Source organism: Camellia sinensis, chromosome 12, assembly GCF_055761805.1.
Source record: "Camellia sinensis isolate YWXY chromosome 12, ASM5576180v1, whole genome shotgun sequence".
In the NCBI taxonomy this organism is placed as follows: Eukaryota; Viridiplantae; Streptophyta; class Magnoliopsida; order Ericales; family Theaceae; genus Camellia; species Camellia sinensis.
This window is the reverse complement of record NC_138972.1, coordinates 127045493-127060237: the sequence shown is the minus strand read 5'-3', so window position 1 is coordinate 127060237 and position 14745 is coordinate 127045493. Positions and strand designations below refer to the sequence as shown.

The 14745-nt window shown below is 35.5% G+C and overlaps 1 protein-coding gene across 2 annotated transcripts; it reads right to left on the bottom strand.

The window, feature by feature from the left end:
- Nucleotides 1-323: 323 nt before the first annotated feature.
- On the bottom strand, nt 324-7440 carry JMJD5 (2-oxoglutarate (2OG) and Fe(II)-dependent oxygenase superfamily protein). Of its 2 annotated transcripts, none has more exons than XM_028206310.2 (6): nt 6930-7440; nt 6211-6420; nt 3916-4050; nt 3668-3811; nt 2938-3030; nt 324-809 (listed from the first exon to the last, which is right to left on the bottom strand). In XM_028206310.2, the coding sequence occupies exons 1-6, from the start codon at nt 7374-7376 to the stop codon at nt 639-641; spliced, it is 1200 nt and encodes a 399-aa protein (XP_028062111.2). In that variant the 5' UTR covers nt 7377-7440; the 3' UTR covers nt 324-638. The 2 variants fall into 2 exon arrangements, with proteins under 2 accessions (XP_028062111.2, XP_082755959.1); XM_082899833.1 differs by having other exon boundaries at nt 324-914; nt 6930-7436.
- Nucleotides 7441-14745: the final 7305 nt, after the last annotated feature.

Here is a 14745-nt window from a genome sequence, read left to right as displayed (position 1 = left end):
TCAGGTATGATGAATTTGAAAAAAACAATGTAAAAATAGGAACATTAAAATTCTTCACCTTAAGAGTTTTAATTTGCAAGGATCGTAATAAAATACATATTTTCTCTCTCTAATTTATCTTTCCCTCAAATTCCTCAATCCACTTAAAATAACTTAATCTCTTCATTTGAAATCCTTCCATCCAAACAGAGCCTAAAATTTCCTAAACACGAATCAAATGCATGTCTTCAACATTATGCGAGATTTTGGATTGACGAATTTATAGAGGTAAAGAAGGGAAAAAAAAAAAAAAAAAAAGCAGAGGAAAACAAACACAAAATAAATTGAAAAAAGTCAAATTTATTATATTTTATTTCCCTTTTCCGATAAATCTCATTTATCCAAACATAGCGTAGAAAACTTTGACAAGAGTTTGGTTTCCTAGAGAGATAGAGGTCCATAAGAATGTCAACAATTCTTTTCCTTATAACTTTATATTATGATCAATCACTAAATCCAAAAGTGTCAGTCTATAATAACTATCTACAGTCTCTAAAAATATTGGCTAAAATGCCTAGAAATTTGCCTGGTAATGGGTATGAAACCAACAGAGAGAGAAGCAAAAACGATACCAGAAAATCAGGAACCTGGAGAACTTTTCAACTGTCACTCCACCAAAAGCTAACCGAAAAGCTTTTGGTAAGAGATCGAACATAATGCCACCATTTCGGAGGTATATAGAGCATTTCGCCTTCCTCTAAAATGCAGTCCATAAATTCCAGGTCCTGCACCTTCGGAAACTCATTCACGTCTATGCTGTCCAGATCAACCTTCAATCAATTTTTTTTTGTATTTTTAGTCGGCATTAAAATTGAAGAATTAATGACACGACTCCAAACATTCCATTTATTTAGCATTAATTCTGATCTTGTTACCTACATCAGAGACAACAAAAGATAGGCAACTACTAAAAAGACAGTCTGGGGAAATTGTGCACGAATTCCCGTTTGGCATGGGCTAAAAAGCTACTCTTTTGGCTTAAAATAAGCCAAAAAGCAACATGTTTGTCTTGAGCTAAAAAAGCTAAGAAAAACTCCCATAAACAAAAAAGCAATTTTTTTAGCAATTATTAGACACATCAAATATTTTTAAAGCAATTATCAGACACATCAAATATTTTAGATTCTTAAAAAAGTAAAAAAAAACTAAAAAGGCAATTGCCAAACTCCAAAGTCCATAAAATAGAGAGTTTAATTACTTGAGAAAGTAATCACAAAATCTGAAACCATTTCAGGGTTACTAGGTTACCTTAATGCCAAAAGAAAGTTACCACTTAAAACAAGTATAGAACAAAGAAACTAATCGTAAGGTAGAAGGTATTAAATTGAAGCAACTCTGTTAAGATTAAAACATAGGCCATTAGTCCTTTTTATTTTTTTTTTTCATTTTTTCTTTCCATTTGTCTACATTCATTCAGTCTCCCTGAAAACAGATAGCCACTAGCAAACTTCAACATTTATGTAATGATCCTAAAACAGAACGGTATGAGAATTTTAAACAATTTAAGCATACTTTGATATTAAGAAGACGAAGCTATCTCAAACAAAAATGATATAATATATGCACATATAGCTATATATGCTTAGAGCGATTTGGTACCATCAACCATGGATTATGAGCACAACTAAGAACTTGGTCCCATGTTCTATGGTATTGGAAAGTAATTATGAAGTTATTCTAAGGTTCTTATCTATGATGCACGGACACGGACACGGACACGGACACGGGACATGACACGGACACGACACGGACACGGAAAAACGCAAATTTTCAAAAAATAAGGGACACGACACGCAGGGGACACATTCAATATATATAATTTTATTTATTTATTATATGTAAAATTAAAAAATATAAATATTATTTATTTATTTTAATATCAAATATTATTCACAAATTAAAATTTTCTTATAAATAAAAATAATTTATTTAAACAAATAATAATATCTAAAAAATAGAAAAAAGGAAAAGAAAAAAAAAAGAAAAAAAAGATGTTTGTTCAAATATATATCCAGTATATAATATATATACTATTATTATTAGTATATAAATATAAATATGTATATATTATTAGTATATAAATATATATATGTATATATATTATTAGTATATAATGTATACAGCAATCGATGGTCAAACGAGGGCACCGAAACACCATAACGAGAGAGAGAGAGAGAGAGAGAGAGAGAGAGAGAGAGAGAGCAGAGAGGGAGACGACACAGACGATGAAGACGACATAGACGAGGAAGACGACACAGACGATGCAGACGAAATGAAGAAAGAAGAAGAAAAATGAAGAAAAACAGAAGAAAAGAAGAAGATCGAAGAAGAGATTTGAAGAATCGAAGAACATACCTGATCTAGGGCTCCATTTCAACAGGTTCTTCACCCTTTCTCTCTCTCTCTCTCTGTCTGCAACAGGTTAGGGTTTCTCTCCCTCTCTGTCCATAACGTGTCCATAGCGTGTCCAACAGTGTCCAAACGAGTGTCCGGTTGCAAAAATTCAAAAAAAAAAAAAGGGACACGTTGGGTAGAGTGTCGGACACGTGTCCACCACGTGTCCGTGTCCGACACCCAAACGTTGCCTTAGGAGACGTGTCCGTGCTACATAGGTTCTTATGTTCAGGTATTGTGAAATTCTGCTATTCAACGTGATCAGATATTCAAGGCTAACTCTACCAGGGACCAGGTGATTTAACTCTATCATGCAGAAGATGCACAAGGATACAAGTCAATAAAATTATATTAAAGAAGAAACAAGACAGTATAGCAACTAGCTAGGGAGTTGGGCTTTGTTTTCTTAACATTAAATACTAAGAAAAACTTTTTAGAAAAATAATAGCAACTTCCTAGAGATGATTTAATCCAGACTAATGTAGGGTTCACAAGCACAGCTACCTGGCTTGAATTGCTAAGCATGGTTTCCTTGTGTGGGTAAAGTTCCTCTGACAATGAAGCCGGGTAAAGCCTTACATACTTTTTTCCAACCACCTGAAACAGACAGGCAGGATCATTCTCAACAAACCAATGAACAAATGTAGTATCTTTCTTCTTCTTCTTCTTCTTCTTATTTTATTTTATTTGTTATAATTAAAAAAAAAAAGGGACTACAAACGTAATGTCATCATAACACCAAACCAGATGCTAGAGTGATAAGACCAGGAGGGGTTTCCAAAGCACAAATACTTCATTAAATCAACTTCTTATATTAATCAGTATGCACAATTTCAACCACTATGAAGAGTGCTCTCTACATTTCTTTTCTTTTTTTCAACAAAATATTTTATTTTATTTTATTTTTAACCAAAACCTCTCAACTTGTTCAGTAAAAGAAAGTTGAATGTTACTTGCAGATACAATTCAAAGCAGTTTTATGTGTAAATTTCTTAACATGCTGGAGAAGTACAAAGTGAGATAATGAACTCTATCCAGTTTCTTGTAAGAAAAAGCATTAACTCTAACCGCAATACGAGAACTTAAGGCAAAATAAGAAACCATTTTGAAAGCTTCAATGAAAAAATAACATAAAGCAGTCAGGAAACAGTCATCTGAAGGTTGTAAATGGTAGACAAACTTGGAGAAGACACCATGTCATGATTCTTCAGTGATTAGAATTAGTCTGAAATACCTGAGCAAGTATATTATGGTGAGGATCATGGTGCAATGGTGTTACTGTCCCAGCAGGACCAAACCAAGCATTAAGTGATCTGAGCTCCCCGCCACCAGCAAAACAGTAATCAGGTATGAGAATGTCCTTTCGTAGCTCTTGTATCTGCCATTTAAATATCAAGTCAATGACTGGAAGGCATTAATACAAAATCCTAATGTGTTGCTACAATTCCATCATATAGCGTCCTCGTAAAAGGTTATGCATGCCTGATCAAACAATGGATGCTGGGCTAAATATGTTGGACCAGTAGAACTACTGTCATTCGACTGAATCCTCTCAAGGAATTGCGAAAATGTGATTAATTCTTGTTTCCACTCTGAGCATATGTAGTTCTTCCCAACCTGTGAGACGAATCAACTTTACCAGTTTTAAGATCAAGAAGTCATTCACGTGCATAGAATATTTTCTGTTAATTGACAATCAGAACATACAAGAGCTTCATAGGCATTCAAAAAAGGCATAAAAGAGAAAGATATGAAAAAAATGAATTTTTTACACATTTGGACCAACTTATATTGTGTAAAAAAAAAAACCAATTATCAGTTTAACAAAATGAATACGCATTAATATTTTAATGAACTGGCTGTCAAATGGGTAAAAGAAGGTTTAAGGAGCCTTTTTCCTGTAAACACCATGATGATTTACATTTCTACATGGAGAACCTTTATTATAGGAACTCAAAGATCTATGAGCTCTTTAAGCAATAGAGAATCTCATTGGTGATATGTTAAGGGAGGATTGAAGATAAGCACAACTTGTAGCATCTACTTCAATGTTGCCATTTAATTTTAAAGGAGGCACAACACAGTTTGAAAGATGCTATAAAGGCAATCTCCAAAGTGAATCCCATCTTTGTGGGTAACCTGACTCCACCAAGCACAGGCCCTTTTAGAATAGGTGATTAACAACCACTGCTATAGATCTGAAGCTTAACTAAAATGATTCCCATTTCTAAATAGTATTTTCATGGTTTTTTGTGCATTAAGTTTAAAACTCTGCCAGCTTGTGACCTACTGAATTTAAAATGAGATCAGCAGAACCACTCTTACTTAAGTACAGGTTTATCAACATAAATCTTTCTTGCGTAATCAATAGGATTAGAAGTAATTCATCTAAAAGTAATTCAATGCAAAAAGTGACATTTCCAACTAAGTGGTTCATGTGATACTTCTCATCTAGATCGTCAATTAAGTGGGCTCATCTTCATATCTTCCCTTGGAAGGCAATTTGGTGTGCATAGGCTCCCCTGGAGTAGCTATTTTTGTGTGTTAATAGCTTTGGATCCCATTTTGATCTTTGATAAGAGGCAAAGTACTTATCCTCTAATTGGGTTAATTGGAGCTTCCAGCAAGTATAACTGAAGGTGGACCTAAAAAACACTTGGATCAAGCCCACACTCTGCAAAGGATCAGAAGTTAGGATTGATTATGCAAAATCTAGAAAGCAAGGCTAGGCTTCCCCAAGCTATGACACTCACAACTAAGCCCTACGAAGCAGAAAAATGAACCTACAATAATTATCAAAATCTGAAAATGCTAATTAAACCACACAACTCAAAAACAAAACAAAAATTCTTAAACTCTTCTTTATATCTTTCTTGAGCAGTGGAGAAGCCACCTTTTCCCACCGAAAGTAGTCTTGGATCTTCACCACATCGATCTCTGGTCTTTAATGACTAAAGATTCAGGAGAGAGTGCTAGTCATCATCTTTCATTGCATTGTGGATTAACTTGGGACTTGTCAGGCATATTTTTTCTCCTATTTGAGATAGATTGCTTCACCTGTTAACTGATCAAGAGGATTCACACAGCTGACTCTACGCAGTTGGGACAAAGACTTTATTGAATTGAGTATTGGGGGAGTAAATAATGCCAGGAACAGTGGTTTACCTGATTGCGTCTTGACTCCTGGCCGGGGAATGGTGCCAAGAGGAGGGCAAGGCAGATGGGCGGTACTACTCTGATTGTACCAAGGTGAGGAGGATGTCACTTCTTCTGGATTTTCGCACCCTTTGTATATTTTTCTATAAGTAGTTTATTTATCAGTGGGTTACCCAATCTACCTCTCTCAGACCTCCATCAAATGGAGACTAAATTGGGTGTAATTTTTTTAATACGCCTTTCTTACTTCATGTGTGTACACTTACCATGAGTAGTAGTGCTCAAAACTTCTAGAACAAAATATTAATATCTCCTAGGGCACAAAGTTGACAAAAGGATGATGCTGTCCTTACCAGTTACCACAGCTTAGCCAGACAAGTTCTTAATGTGCTCTCTTTGCCGAATCACTTTCACACATTATGACAAATTCAATATTCAAAATATAAAATATCCAGATAATCTTAGAAACCCTTATAATGCCAAAAAAATAAAAAGGAACAAAGTTAGAAGTAACTAATGAATGACACATCATCTAATGGATGCATAGGATAGGACATTTTTTTTATAAAAAAAAAAAAAGACAAATAAGAACCCGATGCTAACAACTAGGAAAATAATCACCTCAACGGGAACTGTGCGACAGCCAGCTACCCTTTTTAGGTAATCCATGTCGTTCCACTTTGTCCTAGCTGGCCAATGAGCCATACAATCACTGATAATAACTGGAGAACCTGACAAGAAATAGTCACGCAGGAATGCCTCAAAGGATAGAGCAGACCGTTTCACAACCATCTTACAAGACAGGGACTTCATGGGTAAAGCCTGAAGCACCTACAGGTTCAAATGTAATATAACAGTGCAAAAGTCAATACCTTATTTTCCTTCTCTATGCACATATCATTTAAAACATTGATCAAGGAATCTTAATCAATTGCACAATCACAAATTTGAAACACATCTTTTGAAGTCCAATTAAAGATAGTGAATAGTTTATTACAAGAGTAAAACCAAAAATGAGTATAATCATAGAAAATAAATATTATCTTTTAAATTGACAATTTTTAATAGTTACTCATGCCAAGTTGGTTGAATGGAGGAGTATGAACAAGGAATCAATTTACATTTTTTAAGTGAAAATTCAATCTTATAACCGGCAAATTTGGTAATTTTTAATAGTTCTATTAACAGCAGAAGGTTTTTGCTATAATTTTGTTAAATTGGTCTTGAAATTGGCTTGGCTCCTCCAAAAATTTCCCTGTATATATTGAATAACATTGTTTTGATTCAACAAATGCATATAAAAATAAAACAAAAACAAAGAAAGAGAAAACAAACCTCACCTCCGCGTCGTTTAATTCTACAGGACATTGCGGTGTTGCTTCATCAGAAACCCTAAGAGCAGTCATCTTCGCCGAAGCAAACTGGACAGCCGATTCCAAATCATTACGAAGAGACAATCCTCCCATAATCAAGCCCATATCAAGAACACTAAGTGCCTCCCTGAAATCAGAGTTGGAGTAATGAAATTTAGCGACATTAAGGCAAGCCATCGAGTACGCGTCTCTCCAGATTGGAAGCACGGAGTGCCAAGGACCGGAGTGGAGTTGCTCCCACGCCATCTCACGCGCCGCCTCCGCCGCCCTGAAGTCGCCGGCGGAGGCTAGGGCTGACATGCCGACGTAGGCGTAGCCGCCTTGTTCGGAGATTTTGTGGAGTATGTTCGGACCCTCTGAGTCCATGAGTGGGGTTTTTAGGGTTTCGGAGAGCTCGCCGGCGATGTCTGTCATTGATGGCGGTGGAGGAGGGGAGTAAAGAAACTTCGATACCGTACTGTTCGGGTGTCTCCATTTATAAAGTAGTTCATATCTTTAATAATTTAATATTTCATTTTTGTCCTTAGTCCACATCACCCGGTACCCATCTCAAATTAAAATAATAATAATAATAATAATAATAAGTAAAAAATAAAAAATAAAAACTGTTAGACACTTACCACCGACAACAGCAACAGCAGACATCACCAACAATCACCATCAAGGCCAACCATTTCACTGCACTTCTTCCTTATGTAGGCCCTGTTTGGTGTAGCTGTTAAAACAACTTATAGATTATAACTTAACAGATTATAAATTATGACTTTAATCAGAAGTTGTTAATCTGTTTCGTGTAACTGTTGGATTATAAATTTAAGTTGCTGAGTAGTGTTTGTTAAATAAGCTGTGAAATAACTTTTTTAATTAATTTTTATTTTTTGTTTGTCTACATTTCTCATAAAAAACAATAATAATAATCTATAGTCCATTTGAGTCTTTTTCTATTTTTAAAAAAATAAAAAATAAAAAAATTTAAGAGTATAACCATAAATTAACATGTCCACAACAGAAGCTGATAATCAGTAGCAAGGGGTGAGCAGCTTCTCAGAATCAGCTTTTTTGAGTTAAAATAAGTTGTTAGAATCAAAAGTTGTTTGAAATAAGTTTAACCAAACAGTCCAAAATAACTTTTTCAAAGCTAAAAGCTATAAGTTGGCTCTGAAAAGCTGAAACAAACACCCCCATAGAATAGTCCATGAGAGTAAAGAGTGCTATAGTAAGATGTCCCAACCATACATGATATCGAGTTGCATGTTCAAAAGGGATATCTATTAGTTGGAGAAAAACTGATTCCCTTGCAATTGGGAGAAACAAAAATGCCAGGCAAAATAACCCAAATCAAACCAAAGCGAAGTCCTGTCAGCTCCAGCATCAAATAATTGAATATTTTCAAGTTACAATGTCAATTTAGTCAATGAAACCAATCTTTATATATTGAATCTAAAAATAAATAAATAAAAAAGCGAGCACTTGCATAGCCATTGAAACTGGAAAAGATAATAGAACCAGGTACAAGCAGTTTGGATGCATAAATGACAGAACAACCCCAAACATACAAGAACTTCCACTAAATATATGTATCACCAAGAACTAATTGTGTAGTTATGTGCATGCAGAAACAAGCATCCCTGTTTGGTGCTAGGAAAAGGTAGACAAAAATGAGAAACAAAACTGTTTTGAATTTTATTTTGACTTCGGAGCCGGCGATGGAAACGACGGCACTGACTATGATTTAGGGTTAGGGTTAGGGTTTGGATGTATGTTCAACTAAGGTGTGTATTCAGTTGTAGTCATTTTGGTCATTTTAGATAATGTTATTATTGTAATAAAAAATAATCAATTAATGGTGTGCCTTGAGATTAAATATGGTGTGTAAATAGAGGCACCCGTACTGTTCACGCTTCACAATGGAGTCGGATTCAGATATACCAATAGCCTGAGATATTTTTCTTTGAAGATACGGAAATATCTGAGCAGCAGATATTTTCCCATTTAGGCCTCGTTTGGGAAGTGATCTGTTTAGCCAGAAAATTAAAAAGTCACTAAAAAAATTAAAAAGTCAATAACTCATACCAAAAAGTTAAAGATTCTTTTTTTTTCCTTCTACTTTTTATATATCTTTTTCGTAAAAACCCAAAAAGTCATCCCAAACATACTAGTTTTTTTTAGCTCATATTTTAGTCAAATAATCAAAAAGTTACTAAATTAGCCTGTTCCCAAACGAAGTCTTAAACTCCATATTTTATGTTCGGTTATTTTAATTTTTAGTTATTTTAATAGATTTTATGATTGGTTAGGGGTGTATTAAAAAAGGAGCTTTTTTTCATAAATTTCATTCCTACCAGGTTTATATCATAAAACTCAAATGTTTTTTATTATTCCATTAGATTCCATTTAGTGTAGTAAGACCAAAGTAACCTCCCTTCATTTCTCCCGCGAACATTCCATTCTGAAAACAAACCATTCTTATCCCATCTTTTCACTCCACAAAATACTGATTTCCCAAAAAAAAAACTCATCGTTGGCCCTAGAAAACTCCCAAACCATAACCGTAGATTCACATCGCCTCACCACTGTCATTCTCCACTGCCTACTATCGTCGGCCACTGCTATTCCATTCGAAGGTTTACATCGGAAGGGGGGTGATTCGTTCTTCCGTGTTTCCTATCAGTCGACTGAATATGGTCCGTCGATTTCTATATGAGAAGCAAAGGTAAGCACAATCATTCCACCCTTTGTTTTTTAATCAATGATAACATAATGTAATTACCAATGTATTACATTGCCCTATTATTATTGTTGTTTTTGGATTTGATTTTATAATGAACTCACTATTTTCATTATTTGTCCATGTTGGTGATTTTGATTTTTTTGTTGAATATGAATAGCATTAACAAACAAATGTACAATTTACATTCCTTTCCACTCTTTGTTTTTCAGTCAATGATAATATAATATAATCACTAATGTATATATCTACATTGCTCTGTTATTATTGTTGTTTTTGAATTTGATTTTATAATGAACTCCTTAGTTTCGCTCTTTATCCATGTTGGTGATGTTGAATTTTTTGTTGAATATTACATTCATTTGTTATTAATGTTGTTTGTGGTTGTGATTTGATAATGAACTTTCTATTTTTTCCTTCTGTCAATGTTGATATTGTTGATTGTTGATGTCCATAGAACCCCCAATTTTCATCAAAAAATATGATAGAATATGATGTAAATATTCACATTGTAACATCAATAGCAATATTTACATTATGAACATCAATGTCAATATTCACATTATGGTTGTCAATCCTCTTTTGGGTCAATGTGAATTCTATTATACATAACGTCAATATTTACATCAGATTGTTAAATATTGGTAATGACTTATTTGTCTTAAATTGTCATGTAATATTGTTTTGTAATACACTCCTTATCTCATCCCTTGTGTCAATGTCAGACTTGTTGGTTGTTGGTGGTCATGAAATGATTACAGTCCAAACTTTGGATGGTTGTCAATTCTGTTTTGGTTACATGTGAATTCTTGTAGGCATGCTGTAAATAATAACATCATATTGTTTCACTTGTTATTGATTAACATCAATATCAATATGTACATTCTAAACATAATATTAATATTCACATTGTGACATCAATGACAATATTCACATTATGACATCAATGAAATATGATTTAAATATTTACGGAGCTGTTGGTATTGTTGTTTGTTAATAGTTATGAAAAAAATTAGAGCCCCTAATCTTTGATGGTTGTTAACCCTCTTTTAGTTCAATGTGAATCCCATTATACATAATGTCAATATTTGTATCAGATTGTCAAATATTGGTAATGACTTATTTGTTTTAAATTGTCATGTGTTATTATTTTGTGAAGCACTCCTTATTTCCTCCCTTGTGCCAATGTCAAACTTCTTGTTGTGGTTGGTTGTTCATGGTCATGAAATAATCATAGACCAAACTTTGGATGGTTATCAACCCTATTTTGGTTACATGTGAATTCTTGTAGACATATTGTAAATAATAATATCTTATTGTTTCACTTGTTATTGAGTGACATCAATGTCAATATGCACATTCTGAACATAATGCTAATAATTACATTCTGAACATAATGTTAATATTCACATTGTAACATCTTTTAGTTCAAAATGAATTCCATTATATATAATGTCAATATTTACATCAGATTGTTACATATTGGTAATGACTCCAAACCGATGACAATATTAACAACATAAGACCGTAACCTTCACAAACATTTACATCATGTTTTGTTCTTGCAGGTTTGTTGTTGTAATGTGTGACTGTTCTCCCCTTTTTATGTCAATGTTGGTTTGTCATGTGCTATCACCTCTTCATGTGAACATTTACACCAGCTATTCACATACTATTTCACCATCACCATCCCATTATTCACATGACATAATAATTTACATTTATTATCACTATTCATTTGTGAACAGTGATATTAAATTTGTTTGTATTTGAACAAACAGGTCTTTCCCATAAATTTGATGACAAAAGAAAGAGAGAGGAATCCCATATCAAAGGCAAACCCGATCAAATAGCTAGTCCTGAACAAGTGAACATGAAAAAGGTCAACTACTGGTCTAATATCACTGGATTGGTGAAACTATTGAAGGCTACAAAATTTACAAATGGTCAATTGAAATGCCTTAGGAAAACACCACTTTGGCCCTTATTTGATTGTTTGATCAATAATGAAGTCGACCTCAACCATTACATGAAATACAATGAAGTTATTGTACGTATAGTGCAGACATTCAAGCCATCCAGTGGGAGGTTTTACATCGGGGACAAGAGCATTAGATTTTTAGAAGTGATGTATCATTTATTTTTGGGGTGGACTGCGGCACCAAGCCAATGGACCTCTCTTATGGTGCAAAACCAATGGCTGGCATCATACACCGAATGTGCAAGGATGTCAATTGGTTAAGTGTAGCCAAAATATGTGAAATTCTGAATGAAGCATTAAAGGGCATAAAGAAACTAGACAATGAAGAGGTTGCAAGATTAGTATGCATGCATGCGTGAAACTATTCTTTTCCACGTCCAGAGAAACAATTGGATGGACATTATATTCATACATGGACCCATTAGACAAAATGATCGAGTATGACTGGGTTAAGAGCATTTGAGCAACGCTCACGGGGTCAATGGGCCAAAACTGGAAAAAATCAGGACGAGTCACCAAATATGTTATGTTGTTAGTGGTAAATCCCATAAATCTTATGCTATATTTAATATGAACATTCATAGGGTTTATCCACTCATGTTGGTAGCAAAACAAATGTGACACACACATCAGTACACACTGATGTGAATGTTTACGACAGTATGGAATGTTAGGAACATTCACATTAGTGTATACTGATGTAAACATTGACACCAGTGTTTTGCTCATGTTGGCACCTAAACAAATATGGAAATGGTGTGGAAGTTGACATCAATGATGTGAACATTCACATAACTGTTTATTAATGGAAAAAGTCACACTAATAGACAATGGTGTGAACATTCAGTGTGCTACTCATGTGAATATTGACAACAGTGCTTACTGATATAAACATTCATGGTTGTGTTAAATATGTTGAAATCAACATTGATGTTTGTTATTTGTTTCAGTACTGGTTGTGTGAGTATACAACCATCTTACAACCTCGTAAACCTAATGCCATTCTGCAGTATGTGAAGTAGGACCTCACAGCCTTGCATACCAACATAAAGTCCATATCTTTGCTGAAGCTTGGTTTAAATGAGGTAAAAGTACACCTAAAAATGTTGTGAACATTAACATACTGAGACAAGGAACTATGTAACTAACACAATGTTTCCAACTCCAGGTATATGGTGGCGAGCTGATGGCATTCCCAACAGAAGTAAAGATGTACCACCGTATCAATTTGAATGTGGAGCCTAAACACGAGGTTTAGTTGAGTGTAGCATCAAAGCAAGATAAAAACAATGACGATGAAAGCAAAGACAATGAAGGTAGTGACAACAGCGATGGAATTTATGGGGATTCAATTGACCTAAATGATATTAAAGATGACATCAACACCAGCTTTAATAACCCCAATGTTGAGAGAGGTATCATCGTAGCACAACCAAGTGAACCGGACATTGTGGATATACTTATAAAAGAAAACCAAAAAGCTCGGGGTCTCGTACGACAGTGGGAAACAAAAAATAAACAGTTGGAAGAACCATGGGAATTGAGGGCAAGGGTGATCGCTGCACTTGAAGCCAAATTATTCGACCAATCGGGCCCATCTAATATGGACATGGAGATCAAAAATTGCTTGGAGCTGAGATGCAAAAATTTAGCGGTTGACAAATTTGGTCATTAACCTAGAATGCGAAAAAATAATTCTTCAAGACCTTTACGATGATCAGTCCATCCACATTATTACGCAAGCCGAAGTACAAAAGGTTCATGACAGCCTTAAGAAGCATCCCATTGCAGCACTAAAAGACATTCTTAGCCCACCATCTAAGATAAAACGCATCAAGCAGAAGGTAAGAAGAGAGCACCGCTTGGATGACTTTCAATACCCCGACTTGCCTGGCCAAAAGAAAGGGAAAGTGGGAGCTGAAGAGCAATCCCATACAGTCCACATTGTACAAGATGTAGACAAACATCTATAAACAAAGCACCCAACAAAATACAAGAAGTTAACATTGACCAACAAACTGAAAGTTTGGGCCAACTGTAGACACCTCATTTTTGACCTACCTTAAGACTCAGACGTCATCGATTGAGCGCTCGGTGATAGTGCATGTTGCGCTCGTTTCGAGGTTTCGGAGTTTTGGCTGAGAGCCTTGCCTCCGGGCCTCTGAACTCTTTGTGTTTTGGCTCGATTTGTGGACCGAATCTTGTTTTCTCGGAGGGAGGGAGAGGTCTTGTAGATCATCTCTTTGTGGTCGTAGACCACTTTTCATGGTCGTAGGCCACTTTTTTCATTTGGAGACTAGTTTTCGATTTTTGGAGCCTTCGGTCGCGCGCCTTGTCTCAGGACCGCTTAACGTTCTCCGTTTGGCGTGGTTTTTGAACCATGCCTTGTTGCTTTTGCCTAGAGGAACACTGTGGTTCGGGAGACCACTTTTGATGCAAGTAGACTAGTTTTCGAGGCTTTCGGCCGCGTGGTTTGCCTCTTGATCTCTTGTCTTGCATCCGTTTTGGTTTGTTTTTGGTACAAACCTTGTTTTCCTTGTTTGGAAGGTGGTACAAGGGTGGGAGACCAATTTTTCCCCTTGAAGACCACTTTTCCTCCTGCCAGCTAATTTTCTGGTCGGATAACTGACTTTCTCGGTTTTTGGGCCACCTTTTCTGGTCGGCCACCACACCACTTGCTTGTTTTCAGTGTGTAGACTTCTCCTACCCCTGGTTGACCAGTCTTTATTGTGGGAGACCACTTAAAGTGGTTGGCCGACCATTTTAAGTAGCTAGCCAGCTGGCACAACTGGAGAGCACTAGAACCATCCTCCATATAGAGGGATGGCCTTGAAGCTTAACTTCCTTGAGAAGGTTTAGCTTTTGTTCTCTATAAGAGGGAGGCTCCTCCTCCCTCCTCCAGGTTCAGAGATTGGTGGTTTGAGATATACATACACACTTGTATCTATATCTCTTTTTTGCTCTTGTTTTGTGCCTTAAAGTGTCATTTTGTCTCACTTTTGCACACAAACACACACTCAAACACCATCTTTTTGTTACTGAGGTGCTTAGGAGCTGGTTTTGGTGTTCTTGGG

Excerpts from the sequence above, each read along its gene's own strand:
- JMJD5 (XM_028206310.2), bottom strand. The coding sequence starts at position 7,376 with ATGACAGACATCGCCGGCGAGCTCTCCGAAACCCTAAAAACCCCACTC. Across the intron at positions 3,031-3,667 it reads ACCATAATATACTTGCTCAG|GTGGTTGGAAAAAAGTATGT; the intron begins GTATTTCAGACT and ends TGTCTGTTTCAG. Across the intron at positions 810-2,937 it reads TGCTTAGCAATTCAAGCCAG|GTTGATCTGGACAGCATAGA; the intron begins GTAGCTGTGCTT and ends AATTGATTGAAG.